A 23,191-nucleotide genomic window follows, 5' to 3' on the forward strand; every position below is an offset into this window, starting at 1 on the left:
CAGCTATTAAGTATTTATCTTATATATATACATATATGAACAGACACAAGATTTTATATATATACATATATGATCAGACACAAGTTTAAATGACTCAATCACTCTACTGCAGTTGTTGGTGCTTAAACTCATAACTAAGAATAACAACGATTCCTTTAACCACTGAGGTAAATTGGTTCGTGCACTTATAATAAAGATTTAAAATTTATATAAATATGATCAACCCTTAATCCTATGGTCCATCCATATATATAAATATATATTCTTAGTTGTAATGCATTATAACATTCTTTCCTGTTATTACACTTCCAATAATGAGGTTGCCATTATTGAAATAATTGGAATATTTCACATTCATTCATTATTATTTAAATGTTTGAGATCCATTATTAACATGTGAAAAATAAATTTAAACAAAATGTGGGTCTACAAAAAAGGAAAAATTGCATGAGAGGATCATTGCGAAAGGTTTATTTGATTGAAGGGCCAATCAAGCAAAAATTCCCCACCACATTCATCAACGTGGTAGGGAAGGCATGATATGATACTTCAATAATTCCATGTTATTCATTCAATATATTAGATTTGTACCCTCATCACATGCTCAACTAGGTTGGGACTCTACAGTATCCGATATGAATTAATCGATCAATAGATCGAATATCAATGATTAATTCAAAAAAATAAATTTCAAAAAATTTTAAAATACCAATTTTAAAATTAATATTCAATAAAAAATATGATTTTATCATTGTTGACCCAATAAATTTGAATTGAATAAATTTAAATTTATTATTGAAATGATAACACATTAAGGTAAGTTACATTAACAATCGCTAAAATTTGAGTTAGTTTATTTTTTATCACTATTTAAAAAAATTATAGTTACTAACATTATCAATTTATAACAAAATGATCATTTAATCGTTAATAGCTATTATTCGAATCACAAAAATTTGATTTAACATATTTGAACAATAAAATTTATAATATTTATTATAACATAATATATGTTCATAATATTTTTTAATCGATATACATAAATTACAAACACAACTGCTCTAACCCGACTTTGTTAGTTTAATTTATAGGTGGACTTGTTTAAGTGTTTACATTGAACAGTAAAAAGGGAGATAAAAATTATTTTCTCTTTTGTTGGCTAAAGGGGACAGTTCGGAACCAGAAGCTTTTTTGAAAATATAAAAATGCCAACAATGGTGACAAAGACACGCCCTCTTTCAAAAGAAAGAAGATTTTCCAGAAATCCATTACAATTCTTCTGAGTTTCCTTTTAGCGGCCGGCCCCCATTTCCATTGACGTTTTCTCACGAACAAACTACCCACTCAAACACTACCCAATAACAAGGGAACCTCCATTGCTTTCCCCTTCCATCGTGCCGGCCTCAACTGCTTCCCTCAACAAGGACTAGTCGATAATCCCAAAACTTTTTTTTTCTCTTTTGACTTTGGGTTTTGTTTCTTTCTAATGCTCATTAGTTCGTTTTCTTTCGAAACCAAGTCTTTTTTAGCCATACCCGGTTTTCAGATTCTTCTTCTTTTGAACGTCTGGCAATGGCTACGGCAAGCTCTGGTTTGAGACCAGCACAAAGGGCTGAAAGGCAAAGGATTTCTCATCAACAACAGGGGTTTCTCCATGGTGGGAATTCGTTGACGAGAAGTTCGATTAGTGGGCAAAGCTCTGTTCGTTCAAAAGACAATGCTAAACCTCTTCCTTCTCCTCCTCCTAGACGTTCAATTACTCCACATTCTAGTTCTCACTCTAGGGACTTTGATGATGACAATGGTTATTTGTTCCCCCCTCTTTCTTCCTTTTATTTCACTTCATTTTGTGCATGGAATTAGTGTTTTTTTTGGGATGTTTTTTTACTTGCTTCTGTTCAAAGGTCTGAATTTGTGGAGGAAGTTTCTGTTTTGCTTACTTTATTCTCGAGTTTCGTTTTGAGTTTCAAATGACTGATAATTTGTTTGTTGCTCTTGTGCTTGTTGGATCTCGGTTTTCGTCTCTTATAACCATAGTTTCATTATCAAAATCACAAAGCAGGGGAAGTTATTTGGAACTCTTTTTTTTAGGAAGAACAAATAATGTAAAGGAATCCAGGCTTAATAGAGCAAGTACCTGTTTATTGAAGTGGCTGAACATGCTACTGATTGCAATTTGATTAAAGTACCTTTCTGAAATGTCCTTGATTTTGAACTTGATTCATAGATCCTGGAAGGGTGAGAGTTGCTGTAAGACTTCGGCCAAGAAATGCCGAAGATCTTTCGGAAGCTGATTTTGCTGACTGTGTTGAATTGCACCCTGAGGTAATTTATCCATCTATCGACAAATTCTCAAGGCTTTTTTGACGTTGTTGTAAATTGTCAAAGCATGTTTACTTTCTGGTTCCAAGCATGATTTCATGGTTTTATCATAACTAAGTTGATCTTGCAGCACTTCTCTTGCTTTTGCATTATTCTTGATTTCCCTTATAGGGCATCCTCTGTAATCATAGATTCATGATTTGTATTTTTTGTGCAATGTAGCTGAAGCGGTTGAAGTTGCGTAAAAACAACTGGAATTCGGAATCTTACAAATTCGATGAAGTCTTCACAGAAACTGCTTCTCAGAAGCGTGTTTATGAAGTTGTAGCAAAACCTGTAGTCGAGGTCAGTGTGAAATGTCTAAAGTGGTAGAGGTCTTTTTTTTTTCAGCTTGTGGAATTTCTCAGATGATACCAATTCTATTTATTAGTACCTATTGCATGTTCGTTCTTCAATACCCCCTTCATGCTTGTTGCTTAACATCCCTAGCTATATGTGCATTTTCATCTTGAAATTGATCATTCCAAAGCTACTCCTCAGATTGTTTAGTTTTAAGTATGTTTTGATGTTTAATCTTTTTGGTTGTTTTTATATGTTTTTGCAGAGTGTATTGAGTGGTTATAATGGGACAGTTATGGCCTATGGCCAAACAGGCACCGGCAAGACTTTTACACTTGGAAGACTCAGTAAAGATGATGCATCTGAACGTGGTATTATGGTTAGAGCTGTTGAGGACATACTGTCCAACATATCGCTTGCTGATACAGTGGAAGTCTCCTATTTGCAGGTAAGATTCACATTTGCATTTTTGTCTTGGGGTTTGGTCATTTATAGGTACTGGTCTCATGGTTGTTGATTGACTTCACTGTTGACGTGTGTTTTCTTCCTCGACCTAGCTAATGTAATAGTTTGGTTTGAATTATATTGTATGCTTTATCTCCTTGATAGGCATGGTTAGGTTTTGTTGTTTTGGCTTGAGTTAAATTTTAGCTGTATTGAAGTTTTGCATAATGGAAATAAACAAATACTTGTGGTATATCGTAGAATATTTAGTCGGTTTCTGTCTGCACTATTTTAAAAAACTGTTCATCAACTGAAAACACATATTCCAGATGATGATCTATCTTTTTGATTTTGTGTTTTAACTTTCATTCTAGTTGTATATGGAATCTATTCAAGATCTGCTTGCACCAGAAAAGACAAATATCCCCATTAATGAGGACCACAAGACTGGTGAAGTGTCATTGCCTGGCACTGTTACAGTTAAGGTTCGAGATCTAGATCAATTTCTAGAGCTACTACAGATTGGCGAGGCTAATCGTCATTCAGCTAATACAAATCTAAATACAGAATCTTCTCGTAGCCATGCAATTCTTATGGTAAGCATGTGTTAGAAGTTGGTACTGTGAAAACATTGTTAGGAAAAAAACGAAGTTTAAAAAGGATCCCGAACTCATTTTTCTTGTAGGTTTTTATCCGGAGATCTGTCCCTGAAATAGTGGAAGATGATATTAGTTCTCAAGATATGAAAACAAAAAGCAATTTTCCTCTGGTTAGGAAAAGCAAGTTGCTAATCGTGGATCTTGCAGGTTCTGAAAGATTGGACAAATCTGGTATGTTCTTGATGGTTGGTATTTACATTTAGGAGACTGCATGTATACTTCAAACACACATTGACTTTTTTGTTTTAACTTTTTACAGTCTTATAATCTGGTTACGCATATGTTTTTGAGGAGCCAGTTTTATATTAACAGTTTTCCATATGGAAAATTATCTAATTCACCGTCATTGGCTTTTAAATGTCCACCATTGGGGTTAGCAGGGCAATACATGTTCTTGTAAACGATATTAAAAATATTAATGTAACAGAGAAAAGAAAAAAGTAACACTTGATTGTTTTTTAATCCTGCATATAAAGATTAAAAATTCCAAGCCTTATGTGGAAATGGACTCTTCCAACATATCTTGTTTCTTTGAATGTTAAACAACTAAAAGTAGGAGCATAATATTATCAAATCATCCTTCGAAAAACTTGCATAACTGTTTATCCATGTTGTAGGCAGTGAAGGCATATTGCTTGAAGAGGCTAAGTTCATTAATCTCTCTCTTACTTCGCTGGGCAAATGCATAAACGCATTAGCTGAGAACAGTCCACATATACCTACAAGGGATTCTAAACTTACAAGATTGCTTCGTGATTCTTTCGGAGGTTAGTATAGAACACTTCGCACATTAACATCATGTTTCAACCATTTCTTATTGCACTCTTTATATATATATATATATACTTGTTCATTTTATCTTCTAATATTCTTATGAGATTCATTTGTAAATGAATAGGCTCTGCAAGGACTTCACTTATAATAACAATAGGGCCATCTTCACGACATCATGCGGAGACCACTAGCACAATAATGTTTGGGCAGCGGGTGAGTAGATGAAGAATATTATGGTTTAAAAGTGGAGAGATTCTTCACTTCAATACATGCAATCTTATTGATTAGAATAAATGCTTGAACCATTGATGTAGATGAAAAAATGCATTACATCATCTTTTTCATTAGGCAGCCTGATATCTTGTTTTTGCAGGCTATGAAAATTGTAAACATGGTAAAGCTTAAAGAAGAGTTTGATTATGAAAGTTTATGCCGGAAGCTTGAGACTCAAGTAGACCATCTTACTGCAGAAATCGATAGGGAACAGAAATTGAGGGAGAAGGAGAAAAATGATTTGCAAAAACAACTAAAGGATTGTTGTGATTCTTTAAATGAGACGAGAAAGAATCTAGTCACTAGGTCTGAGGTAGTTTGCATTCCTTCTTTACTTTTTTTTATTGATATTAACACTCAGTCTTAAATTCACGATATTATCGTCTCGTGTTTGAATTTGATATGCATCTAAATGTTTGTATAATTCTCTCTTATTTTTTTCCCTTTTTTGGTAAAAATAAAAGAAATAAAATTCTACCATTTAATATTCTTTTACAGTTTTTAGAGAAGGAAAATATTCGCTTGGAGTTGGACCTTAAAGAGATTTTAGCTGAATTAAACTGCCAGAAAGATCAGAACTCTTTGTTGCAAGATAAAATTGCAAATTTGAAAATGAGTATAAAACAGAACAAGGTAAATTGTCTTTGATAAATATTTGCCATGGCTGTTTTTCTATGTATTTTTAAGGTTATATGATTCAAGCGAGGCTCTATGGTGGGGTTAAATAAACCAAGTTATATTGCTGGTAGAATTCCGGTGAATCTCCAAGGCTATAAATCATTCTCATAATTTTATGGTCTTTAGAGTAGCCTTACTTCGACATTGTAGCAAGAATCATGATCAATAATCGGGTTTAAACAACTTTGATTTATGAATGAATCATGATTATACTGTCCCATACATGATACATACATCAATATATATGCCTCTGTGTATATATATTGTGTGTGAAAGTTCACTCTACATTAATTCCAAGGATGCAAATGAACAATTGAGCTGAATATGTTAATGGTGTTCTTTGTATATATTTCAATTATCCTGAAAACGAGAGTATTTATGTTGCTCTTTTGATTGTTAGTAGCAACATCAGCTTGAAAATTCTACATACCAGAAAGTCCTGGCTGATACCACTCAGATGTATGAGAAAAAGATAGCTGAGTTGATCAAGCAGCTACAAGTCGAGCGAGCCAAGTCCGGAAGTGTTCGAGAACAGTTAGATGCAATGAAGAAGCTTTCAGATGACCATAAAAAATTAATACAGGTTAGTGGTCTGTCCGTTGATTATTGGAAACAGTTAGTGGTCCTCACTTTGTGTAAATTATTATCGTTTTGTTTTCACCGATTCCTTGGGTTGTATTTTGCAGTATTATATGTAAAGCCTAATTATATATTCTTATTATTGCTTGTAGCAACATGAGATGGAGAATTCTAAACATCAGAAGGCTCTAGCTGACACTACTCAGATGTATGAAAAGAAACTAATGGAGTTAACTAAGCAATTAGAAGACGAGCACACCAGGTTTGAAGGTGCACAAGAACAATTGGATTTGGCAAACATGCTGCTAACAGATTATCAAAACTCGACGCAGGTTAAGCTTTCTGCCACAAATGAAATGTGAAAAATGATCTTTTTAAGAGCTTTCTGCCACAGTTGAATATGGAATTAGTAGAGAGGATATTGATTTTCCATGGAATAAGCCTTTTCCCGAAAAAAGCTTCTGGAAGATAGTATACTTTTAAGAGCTTTTTTTAACTGTTAGGCAGTGTAGTGGTCTTGTATAGGCAAATGGTTGCATGAGGTTTGTTTCCCGATAAACAGCACAACAAAATCCCATACCTTCGAATGTGGGATCCAAGTTCTGTACCTTGCAATTACATACGTATCAGTTATGAGACAACATAGATTTGCATGTCAATTTGATTTTTTAGCTCTATGAGAGAATCTGATACTCCATGCCATTGCTAATTGCTTGAATTTATCTCGGTGTCTTTGTTCCATAATTGTATTACTAAAGGTGTCTACTCTTTTTGAGCAGTTAAATATTCGTGAAATGCCTGTGCTTTCTTAGAGGTGGTTCAGTTTCCGAAATCTTTATGCCTTGTTCTCTTGTTTTTCCTGATTCCAGGGGCAGGAAGAAGCCAGTGAAATGAAATTGAAGTTAGAAGAAATGTATTGGCTTCATGAATCTACTGTAAATGAACTACAATCCCTGAAAGCAGAACTTAAAGATCAGATTCAAGAGAAGGTATGCTTGGTGTGCATGCATAACTTTTAGTTCAAGTGTTATTGACTACTTGCATCTAGCAATTACGAATTAATAGGCACTCTCACTGCAAGTTTCAACCTGAAGTTCAACCCTGAATGCTTTTTTCTCCCAAATAATTTACTTTTGTAGGAAGCAATTTGTGAAAAGCTTAACGACGTGCAAGAAAAACTGTCAGCAGAAGAGAAACGGAGGAAGGCTATTGAGTACGAGCTCATAAATCTTAAAAAAAGTACACCCGAATGTGATAAAGATTTCGAGGTAAGTTGTTTGTACGCGTTCGATATCACATTCATTGTTATTTCTTTATAGCTTATACTATCAAGTTTCACAGGATAAGAAGTCATACATGAAGGAAAATACCCGAGGAACTTCAATGTTTGGGACCTCAGCAAGCTTCAATAGATCGGGCACATTAAGGGCCACACAATCTTCTCAGAGGGCTACAATTGCAAAAATATGTGAAGAAGGCAAGATTCTGTTGTAATAAAATCATATATTATCAAAATATTTCTCCTAATCGGTGAGCAATCTTCATTTACATGTATGTTGGTTCTTAAATTCAGTTGGGCTTCAAAAAATAATACAATTGTTAACCTCTGAAGACACAGATGTGCAAATCCATGCCGTGAAAGTCATAGCCAATCTTGCTGCTGAAGGTGGAGAACTATATCCCTACTGATTGGATTTGAATAAATTGTTGCATTCATTCTTTTTCGCCTTGTTCGGATAAAATCTCAGCATACTTTGTTCCTTGTGTGCTTCGAAAGTTAAAATCATCTCTCAGGTTGAATGATTGGTATTGATTATGGTTTCGTATTCTGCAGATGTTAACCAGGCGACGATTGTGGAGGAAGGCGGTTTAGATGCTCTGCTTACAATGTTGAGATCATCTCAAAACGCAACCGTACTTAGAGTGGCTTCCGGAGCCATTGCTAATTTGGCAATGAATGGTAATTGTAACTTTCATTCTTCCCTTGTCATATTTTGCACTCTGAATCTGGCTAATGGTTATCTATGATGGATTCGAATTGATCTCTTTTCCATTGATTCTCACACATGTATTAACCTGTTTTCAAATGATTCTCAGAGATGAATCAAGGCCTGATAGTGAGCAAAGGAGGTGCTCAGTTACTAGCAAAGACAGCTTCTGAAAAAGATGATCCGCAAACTCTTAGAATGGTAGCCGGGGCACTTGCCAATTTATGCGGAAATGGTATGCCTTTTTTCCAGTTTCTTGTACCAGTTGAAATTAGGAACCATTTTATTCGAATTTTAGTTCACTTCTACTACATAATCGTTTGCTTAGATTGATAAATCTTATCAAAACGGAGTTAAATCATCATTTCAGTTTATGTTCATTTTGTATGTGTTTAGATCGATAAATCTTATCAAAACGGAGTTAAATCATCATTTCGGTTTATGTTCATTTTGTATGTGTTCATTGCTCAACAGAAAAACTACACGAAATGCTAAAAGAAGATGGAGGAATCAAGGCATTGCTGGGAATGGTTAGATCAGGGAATAGTGATGTGGTTGCACAGGTTGCTAGAGGACTGGCTAACTTTGCAAAATGTGAATCCCGAGCAATAGTTCAAGGTTCAGCCATGTTTATAAAGTTTGATAGCATTTGTAAGTTATCCTCCTTCACGATTTTAACGAACATAAGTTTCTGCAGGACATCGCAAAGGCCGTTCACTTCTAATGGAAGAGTGTGCACTTGAATGGTTAATCGCCAACTGTAACATCGCATCGGCTTCAACCCGACGTCATGTCGAGCTGGCCCTTTGTCATTTGGCTCAAAATGGTAAGTAAAGTTCTAAGAAACATTTTGATTCGGTGAATTTTCAAGAAGATAAGATTGGATTCACATGCTTAGTGAAATGGCAGGAAGTATAAACTATAGGTGTTAATCAAAATTTAATCTGTCGACTCTTGCAGAGGACAATGCCAAGGACTTTCTATCGATTGGAGGATTACGAGAGCTTCAACGGATATCAATGGAATCAAGCCGAGAGGATATCTGTGATTTGGCGAAGAAGATGCTGAAATCAAACATGGTGTTTCAGGGTGAGATGCGTTCGGGATGGCACTAAGATGCACGTACATTATTTTAATGCCCCGCAATTTGTTTATGTATCTGCAAGTAACTAGACCTTCTATTATTGTAGTTGTTTTCACCTTTGAATTCATTTAATATAACACAAATCCATTCAAGGTGAACATTGAACATTCAGTCAGTTCGACTTTAAAACTCGAAAAAGGCTAAACAAACGTTGAACATGAAGAATCAATCATATTGGTTGATCTTAAACCTTAAAACCGAAATAAACAAACTCCTAGGAAGTTTTAAACATTTATCGGCAAAGGGTTGTGTATGAACTTTCAGAGCTTTCCCCACGATCAGCAATAGAATCAACTGTTATTGAAGATTTTGGCTCGCATGTTGAAACTCACTTGCAGGAAGAAGGTAGAGATTTAGCATCGTTATGGAGATTCGTAGGGGGTAATACATCTTAAAATAGAACAAAACTGTGAAAGGGAATAAGGAACTTACATATGCAATAGTCGAACTACACTTTTGTTATCGGGATGACTTGAGCTTGCCTTGGCTCAAAAACGAGCTTAACTGGCATTAGCTTCACCCGAACATATCAAAGTATTTGAATCACATTTTTGAGGTGTCAAATAACTCTTAAACCTATGGAGCTAAGAAGAGGAAATATCAAGCACGGGCTTAGCATCTATTCAGCTATAAAAAGTGTAAACCGAACATCGAACATACCTTTGTATATACATACCCGTATTCGACATTGACACTTGTGTTCAAGCAACATAGGTCTAAAGTATCTAGTCAACAACAATAGACTTTGTTACCTAGTAAATACAAAAAAGAAAAAAACGTCAATAACAGACCAAAAATAGCATAATTGGAATGAAAATCACATGAATGATGAGATCCTTATTTCAGAGTGGATCAGTTGCCAAAGTAGAATTTGGTAGATTTGAAAACACATTGTATAAACCTGCATGAAATATGTAAATCAAGAGGTAATATCTTCTGTCACAAAACTTATGATGACAACTAAATAAGCCAACCGAATATCGGTCGACCATTTAAGAAGAGAATACAACTAAATGAATATGCCAATGGTGTTCATAGCCTGTGAAGTGTACCTTACAATGTTATGCATCATGGTAGACACAAAATGCATCCTGGAATTTAACAAGCTAACTTTCTTGACTTAGCCGATGCAATTAACTCGTAGAACTTTGAGATCTGAGAGAAGAGAATAAAGCATAGGATTATCAAATGCGAAACACCGTTAGAAACATGACAGCAAATTCATCAAGAAAGGGACTTACCTTTTGAGTGAGAAGTCCTCGTATTCATCAACAGGCTATCCGTGTTGAATGCTAGTTTGAAACAAGAAAAAATACATTGCAACACTGAATATAAATTCAGAACTGTAAGGCATCTCATTCAAAGTTAAAATGGTATAAAAATTCTAGGAATTGTTTACAGGAGTTTTATTTGTAAACTATGTATAAACTAATGTAAATTTGCTAACAAGAAATATAGAATCTATGGTTAAGTCTGAGTTTGAACATTTGCAAGAAGCCGGGTGAGTTTGTTTAGAGTTTCACGAGCGGATACGGTATCAGGATGATCCTCACCACAGATTGAAGTTCTAATAAAAATTGCTTTCCTAATCAGGTCATCTCCTATGTCAAATTGTCCCCCTCTTAGCATTAACTTGGCCCTAGTTTCGAGCACAGTGGCTCTAGACAGTGCCAGCTCCTGCCAAAGAGATGGATTTAGTTGAGCATTAGTTTGGATGGGCCTCCAACAAAGTGATTTGTCCAACCACTTCTTGACTGGGGTAACAAACACCTGGTCCGCCACCTCCAACGCATTGGTACATAGCTGGAGGAGCTCGAGAGCAGCACTGCACCTAGAGAATGTAATGAAAGTTCGAATTGCAAGTGGCAAAATCACTTCTTTAACAAGGTATAACAGTTCCGACACCTTGAGCTCAACAACTATGGGGTCGTTAGCAAATCCAAATAGCAAGAAACATGCTGCCCACATATGTTCCGAGTGGAGAGATAGCGACCCACGACTAACAACAGCTTGAACCATGACATGTGCAAAACCGGTAGCTCCTCTCTTCCGAGCATAAACCTTAACGAGCTCATTGAAAGTGATGTAACCTTCCTTGGTACTGCTTCGTGCAATATTAAATCTCAACAACATAGAAGATGCTTCTGCTTCTGATCTCTTGGAGTACGATGAAGAAAAACCACATGTCAAGGAACGCAATAATTTCCTCCAAAAGCAGGTTCTTTTACTTTTCTCGGGTATCTTCCGAGCAGCTAAGGCTAAAAGGGAAACTGGAATGGAAGCAGGTGCAAACCAACCACTCGCTAGGACCATTCTTGTTGCTAAGCTCCTTGGTCTCTCAGCATGATCAAATATCCAAAAACATACCTCAAAGAGTTGCAAAAGGAAAGTGTTCTTCCTCAAGGAGTGAGCTTCCCTACCACTCCCTAAAACGTCTCTCAAGGGCATCTTATTGATAGTATCCATTAGCTTGATTGGATTTATCGGTATCTCAGATAGGATGGCACCTACAATTGCAAGGCCCAAAGTCAGCCTTCCAACTTTCTCCTCGATGATCCTTAGAGCATCAATCTCAGCAATGGGGTAGTCTTTTGCACTTACCTGCATTAAAGACATTGCCTCTGCTGCAGACAAGTATGAGAGTTTTAAAGGTTCTAAATTCATCACACGAGGGAGACGAGTGGATATCAGAATGTGGGTCTCTCCTCCAAAACGGGGAAGAAGATCCATTATGAGCTTGTGATCCCACCAGTCCTTTTCACTCTCTAAATTATCAATCACCACCAGAAAAGGTATGTTCCTCATTAGCTCTTTCCGGACTCTAGACATGGCAACCTCTTCCTGCTCTTCAAAGCTTTTCATCTTGCTTTTGTCTATGCAATTTTCGACCCTAATATCAACCTCCAAAAGAGACCAGAGGTTTAGATAATTCTGCCTGATATACCGGCTTTCCCCTCCTATCCATAGAACCATCTTATATCTTTGATGATATCTGTAGGCAAATTCCAGAAGAAGCTCTGTCTTCCCTATTCCTGTTTCACCGGATACACAGGCAATTCCCTTTCCATAAACGATTTTCGTCGATTTCTTTCTGTGTGAATTCCATCCACCACCTTTAGGTTTTTGATGGTGTTTCCTTTCAGTGCTTTGCATCTCAATCTCCTTTTCCGACTCTTTCCAAATGACCGGTTCTTTACCCTTCCTACTGTAACTCTCCCACTGTCGTTTCCCAAGTCTTTCCTCCACTGAACTGCCTTTGCTCCAGCCAACCGTCAAATTCTTTCTCTTCGATCGAGCCTTGAGCTCAAAGTAATCTCTTTCTGATTCTCCACTAATGTCACCAAAAAGTATAAACTCTAGCTCTGACAATTCTTTCTTCCGGCCAATAAACTTATCATTTCGAGGAAACGGGAATTCCTCTGTATCTACCTTTTCTCTCCACTTCATCATTCGCTCCACAACACTTCGTCTTCCTAACCGCATTGCCAAAAGAGTAACAGCTCGTAATATGCAGTCTCTCCAATTACCATCTGCAGCTTCCAGTTTCCATTCATCGACTCGAAAGAGACCATTAACAGCTTCCTTCCACTCTTTCTCCAATCCTCCATACAAAAACCATAAGTCACCCCCGTGTTTTTCCCACAGTTCTCCTCTCTTTTCAACAATATCCCGGACAAGGCAATCACCAGGGCTCAGGTCAAAATAGATTGGGACTAAAATCTTCTTGCTAGAAAAAAATCTAAGCTCTTCGATAGAATACGGATTCTTGAAAGACTTCCTTGTTAGAATTACAACCCCCAAGGAAGAAACATCCATTGCCTTCTCAATAAGTCCATGCTTACGGGAACTCCGAAATCGAGCTCTATCTGATAGAAAACAACTCATCCCTTGCGCTTCCAACTCAGCACGGAGCCAATTTGCAAATTTCAGTAAGGAAGGTTTCCGACCATGCAAACCTAGGTAAATGTCATAGCTTTTATGTCTGTTAGAAGACAGTGATATTGGAACCGGGGAAAATGACATATCATGGCTTCTCATATGCTTTCTGTGCTTAGCTATAAGGTCGTAATAACCGTTGTCACCGACACGACCATAACTAGGTAGGTTGTCACTAGAGACAACGTGGTCAAATTTCTGGAAATCACTCGAAATACAAGCAGTAGGCTTGAATGACATATCCAACAAATCGAACCGATCATTTTCAAGGCATTCAGCTCCCCGAATCCCAGAACTGGAGCTTGGAGGATCAGCACTTTGATTAATACTATCACATTGAGCATCAGACCTTGTTGATTCAGAAAACTGACAAGTCAATGATCTAGGAGAGAAGAACGGTGATTGATTCGCGGAAAAGAAGGCCGACGACGATGATGACATATTTCTAGAGGTCGTCACCGGTAGCGACTGCAACCTGCCGCTATCTTCTTGGAGGTCCATATTTACACCACTTCCCATCTCCATTAGGTAAATCCCATGAATGTAATCAAGCAATGAGAAGCCACTCTGAGATCAAAGGAATGAAATTAAATCATTAAACAGAAGAGGGTATTAGTATTACAATAGGAAGACCTGCAATTAAAATTTATCCAAAAGTGAATCATATATCCACATCAATGATGTTTTAGTTAACAAAAAATTCAACTTTGAGAGAGAGAAAAGTAAAATATATGTAAATACAACCTAAAGTCTCAAAAAAATTACAATAATCATATATCTAAACTCATGAAAACAAACAAAGAACAAATAAGACCCAAAGTTGTGAATTTTTTTTAAAGAACTGAGTGAAACTTAATCTCTACACCTTTACAGATCTAAAGAAGCTATTCAATATACAAAGAAAGTTAAGATATAAAGACCCACTTATGAATTTAATTGAATAAAATAACATTTCCATGGAAAATTCAGATCTGAGGAACTTACTTGGCTTCAAAACTATGGTGCCGAAAGCAATAAAAAAAACACAAATTCAACTTCAAAAAGCTGCAAACATAAAAGTGCATTCATCAATAAAAATAAAATCACCCAAATGTGTGGCAAAAGTTGATTACTATTCAAAGAATGAAAATATACAACCACTGACAGTTTCAGCATTAAAAGTTAGATCTGATAGAGACCCATTTCCAAAAACATGCTAAACAAAGTAAAGATTTTCATCAAATCCCCCAAAGAATTGATATTTAAAAAAATTATAAATGATTTCCAATAGTCATCCAAAGGTTTAAACTTCGGTTGAAGAAACACACTTTGTTTGCTTTATTTGTCCAACAAAAACCAACCCTTTTTCTGCTCTCAATCTCTTGCCATTTGAAAACACTGAGTTTATAGAAAGCGATTTAATCTTTCAGTGTAATGTCTTTTGTTCTATTGCTCTCAATAATTTATTGTTTTTCAAAGAAAGAAAGAAGCTGAAGAAGCAGAAGCAGAAGCAGTGAAGGACTGAAACAAAGGTTAAAAATGGGGACCCAAAAGGACGGATCTGACGATTTATGGGTTGGTAGGCTCCATTACAGTTTACACTGCCTCCATTTTTATAGCTCTGAACAAAAAAATTATAAAAAAAATCATTTTTTTAGCTGACAAAACGAAATCCACTCTGTTTTTCAGCTTTTGGGTTCACACTTGAACATTGGGGTTTTGTTTTTGTCACTGTTGTTAATCCAAAAAGGAGAAGGAAAAAAACGGATTTTGTTTATGTTGGAATTTTTTCAATTTATTTTTCTTTCACTAAATTAATATTTTATAATAAAATTATCATAATTTAATATATATATTCAGAATATCTCTTAACTTGATATTTATATGCATGGATAAAATAACAGGTAAACTACACGCTTAATATTTAAACTATCAGTTTTTGTCCATTTTAATATGTAAATTTTTATTTTTTTTCAAAATTATACTTAAATTTTAGTTTTTGTTTCATTTTAACACCCTGTTAAAAACTTAACATTAAATTTAAAAAAAATGAAAGTTTAAGTACTAAGTTGGATCAAAATTGATATTTTATATACTAAGTTTATAACAGTGGATACCAAAATGAAACAAAACCTAAACGTTATGTATAGTTTTGAAAGAAAAAAAAATTAAAAGTTTAAGTACTAAAACGAATTAAACCTGATAATTAAGGTATTAAATACATAGTTTACCTAAAATAAACAAAAGGTTATATAATATTTATTTAAATATATTCATATCTAATTAAGTCACTAGGAGTGAGGAGTTGAAATAACTAATAAATACTGATTAATATTTTAATTTCATTTTAAAAAATATTTTTCATTAAAAATAAATGTAATTTTGTTTTCATTTAGAAAGATATTTAGAATTTGTGATAAGGTTAAAAGAGAAGGTCCCACATAATAATGGTAAGAGGTGAATGGTAATGCTTCAAAAATAAGAAGACAATAAATTGACAGTTCAAACCTTATGATTGTTGACATTTTTATAATAATTTTATATTAATATAAAATATTTTTAATTCGTTTTACTTTCCTTTTCAAAATTCATATCCCAATTTCATGCCTCCAATCAATAATAGTATTATCATTTTCACACCACATTTATAATAATTTATATTAAATATTTATATTTTAATTTAATGTGAATGAAACAGAATATTTGTATTAGTACATAGAAATTTTGAATTAAAAAATAATATATAGTGACTTTCTATTCGATCCTTAAATAAATTTAAGCATAAAAGGTAATAAGTTTTTAAGTTTTTAACTACTCGATTCATATTATTTAATCCAATTTTAAATATTAATATAAAATATTTTAAAGTCGTTTTATCTCATTGTGATTTAAAAATAAGTATTAGTGTAGATTTTTATTTAAAAATTATTTAACAAAATGTATATTTTTTATTTAATAAACACATGTTCATAGACATTGATTTTTTTAAAAAAATATTTTTCTATGTATGAATTTGATAAAGATTTAAGATTTTCATATTACGACATCATCGTACGTATGAAGAATTTCGTATTTACAAACGTTGAATTCTTTTAAAAATTTAAAAGTTATAATATTAAAAATTCAATTAAAACTTTTTTATTATACGAAAATAAAAATAATTTATGGTTAAAAATAAAATTTTGTCTCCACATAAACCTAATTCAAGTTGAATCCAGAATGAAGAAATTTCATTCATAAACACATGAATTTGAAGGGGGGAAAACAAAAGAATATATTGTATTTTTGTAGGTGACAAGTGTTGGAACCCCAATCCTTAAATGATTGAGAAGAAATTATCAAAAAGGTTTTTCCATTGGGTGTGATCCCACATGAATGCATGTGGTAGCAACTAGCCAAAGTAGCTCCAAAGGAGTGTTTTGTATTTTTATGTTTAAATTAAAGAAACATTTCCAATTTCCCATATTAAATTATTCATTCAAATCAAACCAATCAGTCCTTTTTTTGGTAGCTAGGGTTATTACCATCTTTTATTAGGGTTAATATATATTTTGGTATTTGAATATAGGGTACACAAATAGTCCTTTGACTATAGGGTGATGTTTTGTTAAGTTCATCGACTATTAATTTTTTTATTAAACTAATGTGATTACAAAGTAGTATCTAGTCTCTCAACTATTAAAAGTTATAAAATGATCCCCAACTATATGTTGTTGCTTTGTTGAATCCTCCGAGTATTAAAAGTTATAAGATGGTCAATCGACTATTTAATATATTCTAAGCTCATCATTTTTCGTTAAAAAAATGACGGCAATTTAAGTCGTATATTAACCTATTGACTGATATGTGATACAATTTGATATCATAATCTAAAAAAACTATCATATCTCAATCAACAAGTTAACATCTAGCTCAGACTCTTGTCAATTTTTTAACGAAAAATGACGAGATTTGAATATACTAAATACTCGGGTAACCATTTCGTAACTTTTAATAGTCGAGGACTCAACAAAGCAACATCCCATATTCGAGGGACTCAATAATGCATCACCTTATATTTAGAGGACTATTTGTGTACTTTACCCTCAAATTTAATATTAAAGTATAATTTAATATTTAATTTCTTAATTTAATTAAATATCTGCATGAATCAAGCGATTTCAGTGGCTAAAGGTATGTTTGTTATCCCTTGAGGTCTTGGGTTCGAGTATAATTCTGCAGGAGTGTATGAGCGTTCATTGTCAAATGGTTGATATTCTTTCAAACATATACTATCTTATAATCACCTCGAATTAATTAAAAATATATATTTGAATTTAATTTTAAGGTTTGAATTGGTATCTAAACTTAACTTTTTTGTCCAATCAGAAATTTGAACTTGACTTGCTGATTCAAATTGGTACTCGAACTTCATTTTCAAATCCAAATTGGTACTACGTTAAATGACTTATTTGAACCATGAAGCTAAGTTTATATACTAATTTGAACCTAAAAGTCAAATTCAAGTGCCTAATTAGATACAAAAAAAAAAAAAAAGATAAGTACCAAATTGAACTTGTAACACCTTAAACCCGCTTAGGCCTAAAGTGCCATATTAGACTACCGAGGCAACCCCTAATTTTCAAAACCTGATCATTTTCTTTTTAAATCACATTGTATGGTACCAATAATAAAACATAAACAATTGTTATAAAACATTTTATAAAATGGAGCTTCATTGTAACACCCATTTCCCGTATACGTTTCTGTACACGAGACACAGATGTTACATGACTTTTGAAACATTTTCGGTACTTGAAAATCACTAAAATTTGTTTTCTTTATATAAAACTATTTAATAGTATAGTTTATAAGACATTCAATTATATATATATATATATATTAAACACGTCTACTCCAATTAGCAATGCTAGTTCATATTATCCATATTTAAAATCAGTATAAGACGATTCAATTAATCTATTACAAACCAGTTTCCAAAATATTTAAATAGAGCTAATAGGACATTTATAAGTACATGTCACTAAATTGAGTCAAAAATTTCATCATAGGATATCTTACTGATATTGTAGTATATTCCTTGATGCTTGGAGTTGCTCTGTGCTATCTACTTCTAATCCTGGCTTTTACCTATATGTGAAAATCAATCACACGCTAAGTATTCATTTAGTGAGGCATAATAATAATGAAGTGAAATCAAAACATAAGTATATCATAAATATCAAAATACGAATTAACTCATATAAATCATAATGATATATAAAGTTCTTTTACATAACCTACGAAACCATATCTAGTATGCCCAACATACTTATCAATCAATATTTATCCAAAATTATTATTTTAATTGCCCAATATATGCTGAATGAGAATGCATAGTACATGAATTTGCACCCAAGTACCAATATGGAAATTCACAAACTCATTTTTGATATCCTTGAGGTGCACATATAGTGCCAATACGGAAATTCATAAACTCGTTATAAATTTCGTGGGGTTGCACACATAGTGCCAATACGAAAATTCATAAACTCATTATGAATTTCTTATGTTGCACACACAGTGCCAATACGGAAATTCATAAACTTATTATGAATTTCTTAAGTTGCACACACAGTGCCAATACGGAAATTCATAAACTTATTATGAATTTCGTAGGGTTGCACATATAGTGACAATAAGGAAATTCATAAACTCATTATGAATTTCTTAGGTTGCACACACAGTGTCAATACGGAAATTCATAAACTTATTATTAATTTCTTAAGTTGCAAAAATAGTGCCAATACATAAATTCATAAACTTATTATGAATTTCATGGGGTTGCACACATAGTGCCAATACGGAAATTCATAAATGCATTATGAATTTCTTAGGTTGCACACACAGTGCCAATACGGAAATTTATAAACTTATTATGAATTTCTTAAGTTGCACACACAGTGCAATTACGGAAATTCATAAACTTATTATGAATTTCGTGGGGTTGCACACACAGTGCCAATACGAAAATTCATAAACTTATTATGAATTTCGTGGGGTTGCACACATAGTACCAATATGGAAATTCATAAACTCATTATGAATTTCATAGGGTTGCACACATAGTGCCAATACGGAAATTGCAACATATACATTAAACAAAATACATCAATGACTATCATAAGATATAAGTACATAATAAATGCACTCACCTGATTTACCTTTCTATAATGCTCAAATGTAGTCGTACTATTCTACGACTTTATCCTTGCTTTTCTGTTTGTTTGACTCATGAACTTGATTATGATCTACACAAGCATTCATAATCACACATACAAATATGATATTAGTATACTTACTAACATTTATCCAAAGTATTATACTCAAAAGTACTATTAAATTCGAATTCAATTAAAATTCACCCTAACTTAACATTTTAGACTGAATAGTATCGATACCCTTAATTTGGTATTGATACTTCTCTTCTATGCTACCGATACCCACTTCGGTATCGATAACATTATAGCATTATGGAATCCATTTTCCAATCACAGTATCGATACCTTCTTCCTGGTATCGATACCTCTACATCAGTATCGATACTACTTGCAACAATATCGATATTGTTTATCGTGTTCATCATCTTTCCTCAAATTTAACCTTATAGTATCGGTACTATTCTTACAGTACCGATACCCTCACCCAAATTTTACCTCTTTTACTTCGAATTTTACACAAATTCCACCTAAATATCTTACTCTTTTCTCCAACCATACCATTAAACTAATTATCACTTATCCAAACTAACTTACATCCATAAATCTCTTTTTAACATCCAAAATCTCCAAAGAACACTCAAAACTAAGAATCACACCCAAATTCCAAACATGTTTTTAATCACTTCTAATGCTCTAAATCTCTTATTTACTTCTTTGACAAGTCAAATATGTCTTTAAACTCCAATATCTGACTCTATTTCATCAAATCACTTAAAAACCCATTTTATTAAATCTCTAATAAATCACTAATCTCTTAGTTTTATTCACTCTTAAGTTTTCCTTAAGCTTCTATATCACTTAAGGCTTCAAAACTAACCCATAAACGAAAGGAAAAACCAACTTGAAGGAATCTTACCTATGGCTATGGAGGGCACGGGGATGACGGAAAGAATAAGAAGAAGAAGAGAACTAAGTTATTTTAATCTTTCTTTCCCTTTTTCTACTATTCAACCCTTAATAAATATCTCAAATAAAATGAATATTAAAATCATTTCCTTCTAAAAGACCATAATGCCCCTCCATTCTTCCATTCTTACTAATAAGTCTTAAACAAAATCTCTAAATTAAATCCTTTTACTTTTCAATTTATTCCAATTAACCCACTAAAGTTTTAAATCCTTTTACTATGGTCACTGACCCGATGTTTGGGGTATTACATTCATGATACATAATTTAAAAACAAAATAATACATCTTGAGGTTTACAACTCAAATACATAAGTAAGGTTCTATGAATACGCATGCACACTAAAGCTCTAGTATAATACTTTGAAGGAGATGTTGGAAGTCCTGTTGCGACGATGCTCCACGATTTAGCTCTAGCTACGGACCTACAAATGGAAAACATCTAAATGTTGAGCTTACAAAGTCCAACAGTATAATCGTTAATCTAGAGCAGTATTATGAGTCTAATAAACATAATCATACTAAATACATAGTACTAAGCGGTAGGTATATATATGATCTTAATCAAGTTCTATCTACTTAAAGTTCAACTGTTCTATTACTGAAATAGGAGCCTCACGTTTCCCTTAATCCTCTACTAAGGGCCTCATCATGAGTACACCTCTATAGGATCTCTAACCCTAATGATTGTAACTGCTACGCATTATCTAAATGCTACACTAACTATGTTGTGCATTATTTGGATGCAACACTGAATCTGTTGTGCATTATATGAATGCAACATTGACTAGTATTTGGTCTCACATAGCCTTCAAACACTAATTAACTGAGGGAACTCAGTGTCACATAGAATCGTTGAAATCCCCATTAAGCTACTGAATGATCTCTTGGTCCTCACATAGCAATCATGTGGATCATGGAGGGGTAACCTAGTCATCACATAGCAGTCGATAATTTCCACTCAACTGAAGCATTGGCTCGGTCTCACACAACCGTCTAGCCAAGCTTTAAATATATTTGTTGTACTGGACAGATGCAACTATACATGCATAACTGGTGGCCTTAAGGCCATACAACACTGATAACGCACCACTAGGGTAACTGAGGTAGCCTAACTACACACTAGTGTAGCTCGACAACTAAAGCGAGGTCTTCTTCTCACTAGCTGCTATCTCGCTTGTTCCCTCATCTAGAACATTACGTAAGGGTTTATTAGTATGTTAATGATGTTAGTTTATTAAGTTGTTCTATCCAGCTCATTCGTTACTTAAGGGCGTTTAGTCATTCACTATTTCTAGGAAAGTCTCTATTGTTTTATTATTTTATGGCAATATTGATTTTACTATTCACTTACTATATTATTTACTAGCCCGATACCTGTCTCGGGTTTTATACTGAGTAGAAATACTCTAGTTGCTCTTACTACACTTTCCCCCAATCCACCTTCGAATTGGAGGGGAAATTATACATTCGTCATTCATTGACATTCTTACAGTACACACTTTGTTATTTTGTAATCTGGTTAAATCTTTATATCGCTTGTCGGTACCTCATCTACAACGATCCTTCAGTCTTAGATACTCGCTACGTGATCAACTAAAGATACTTAGATGCATCACACCTACCATGGTTACTCTGGTTGTAGCCTACTCCAGCGAGTGTCTCTGGGCCCTTTGACCATTTACGTCCCCCACAGACTAAGTTATACCATCACAAACCATCCTTAACTCTTAAGGATCTTAACCGGGTTTAATATGATCATCCAAGGTATGTAGTAGCAATACTCTACTTGTAGAATCGATACCCTAGGTCAAGTATCGATACCCCTATGAGTATCAGTACCAAAAATATATTCTGCTACTGAAAACGAGGCTCAGTATTGATAGTGTACACCTTGAATATCGATATTATAGGAGCAGTATCGATACTCTCCCAGCAATATTGATACCCCCTGCTTGAAATCTCTAGATTTTGCCCCAATGTATCCAATATCAATACTATTCATCCTAGTATTGATACTACAACCCAAAAATATTTTATTTAGGCTTGAGAAAATAACCAAAATCACTCTAAAGGCCATAGTTTGGTTTTTAATCGTGTGTTAAAGCTGTAAGAAGTTATTTAGGGTCTTAAAGTGTAATAAAAACACATTCTTTAAAGTTGTCATCTATGACATGAATCAAGTATGAACTCTAATATGCTTAAAAACCCAAATGTCAACAAAACTTCATGATTGAAAGCCTTAACACCACAAAGGATTATAAATACACCCAATGTATCCAATATCAAACTATTTATCCTAGTATTGATACTCGAACCCAAAATATTTTATTTAGGCTCGAGAAAACGACCAAAATCACTCTAAAGGCTATAGTTTGGTTTTTAATCGTGTTAAAGCTGTTGGAAGTTATTTAGGGTCTTAAAGTGTAATAAAAATACATTCTTTTAAGTTGTCATCTATGGCATGAATTAAGTATGAACTCTAATATGCTTAAAAATGTCAACAAAACGTAATGATTGAAAGCCTTAACACCACAAAGGATTATAAATATACTACATTGATGTTAGAATTTCGAAATGAAGCTCCTTTAACCACCAAACACTATCCTCTAAGACTTGGATGATAAACCCTCAATTTCTCTTTAGCTGTAGCACTTGGAGAAGAAATGGGAGTAGGAAATGAGAAGAAAATAGATATGAAAGAGATAAAAGCTCTCATCTTTTTTAAAATGGGATAATTATGCTTTTGGTCATTTCTCTTATTTCTACCATTCAAGATCTCTTTTTATGGCTAATTGGTCCCAATTCCAACCCAATTAAGATCAACGACTTAAATTATGAAATCTACGGGGCTCATATGTCTCTTGGGTAAACCCGAAACTACTAGCCCATAATTTGGGGTGTTAAAGAA

General features: G+C 33.8%; 2 protein-coding genes across 2 annotated transcripts; one reads left to right on the forward strand and one right to left on the reverse strand.

The window, feature by feature from the left end:
* Nucleotides 1-1,292: 1,292 nt before the first annotated feature.
* Nucleotides 1,293-9,244, forward strand: LOC120156191 (kinesin-like protein KIN-UC). Its single transcript, XM_039167591.1, has 21 exons — nt 1,293-1,804; nt 2,228-2,325; nt 2,545-2,667; nt 2,927-3,109; nt 3,480-3,701; nt 3,791-3,935; nt 4,382-4,531; nt 4,663-4,751; nt 4,912-5,124; nt 5,310-5,444; nt 5,893-6,072; nt 6,221-6,400; nt 6,938-7,057; nt 7,208-7,336; nt 7,410-7,545; nt 7,642-7,734; nt 7,903-8,028; nt 8,166-8,291; nt 8,531-8,674; nt 8,754-8,882; nt 9,017-9,244. The coding sequence occupies exons 1-21, from the start codon at nt 1,573-1,575 to the stop codon at nt 9,169-9,171; spliced, it is 3,108 nt and encodes a 1,035-aa protein (XP_039023522.1). The 5' UTR covers nt 1,293-1,572; the 3' UTR covers nt 9,172-9,244.
* Nucleotides 9,245-10,532: 1,288 nt separating this feature from the next.
* LOC120156193 lies at nt 10,533-14,815 on the reverse strand. Its single transcript, XM_039167593.1, has 2 exons — nt 14,121-14,815; nt 10,533-13,703 (listed from the first exon to the last, which is right to left on the reverse strand). Exon 2 carries the CDS (start codon nt 13,659-13,661, stop codon nt 10,668-10,670), a length of 2,994 nt encoding a protein of 997 aa, XP_039023524.1. The 5' UTR covers nt 13,662-13,703; nt 14,121-14,815; the 3' UTR covers nt 10,533-10,667.
* Between the last annotated feature and the right edge of the window lie 8,376 nt (nt 14,816-23,191).

This window comes from Hibiscus syriacus, unplaced genomic scaffold, assembly GCF_006381635.1.
Source record: "Hibiscus syriacus cultivar Baekdansim isolate YM2019G1 unplaced genomic scaffold, ASM638163v2 tig00111213_pilon, whole genome shotgun sequence".
NCBI lineage: Eukaryota > Viridiplantae > Streptophyta > Magnoliopsida > Malvales > Malvaceae > Hibiscus > Hibiscus syriacus.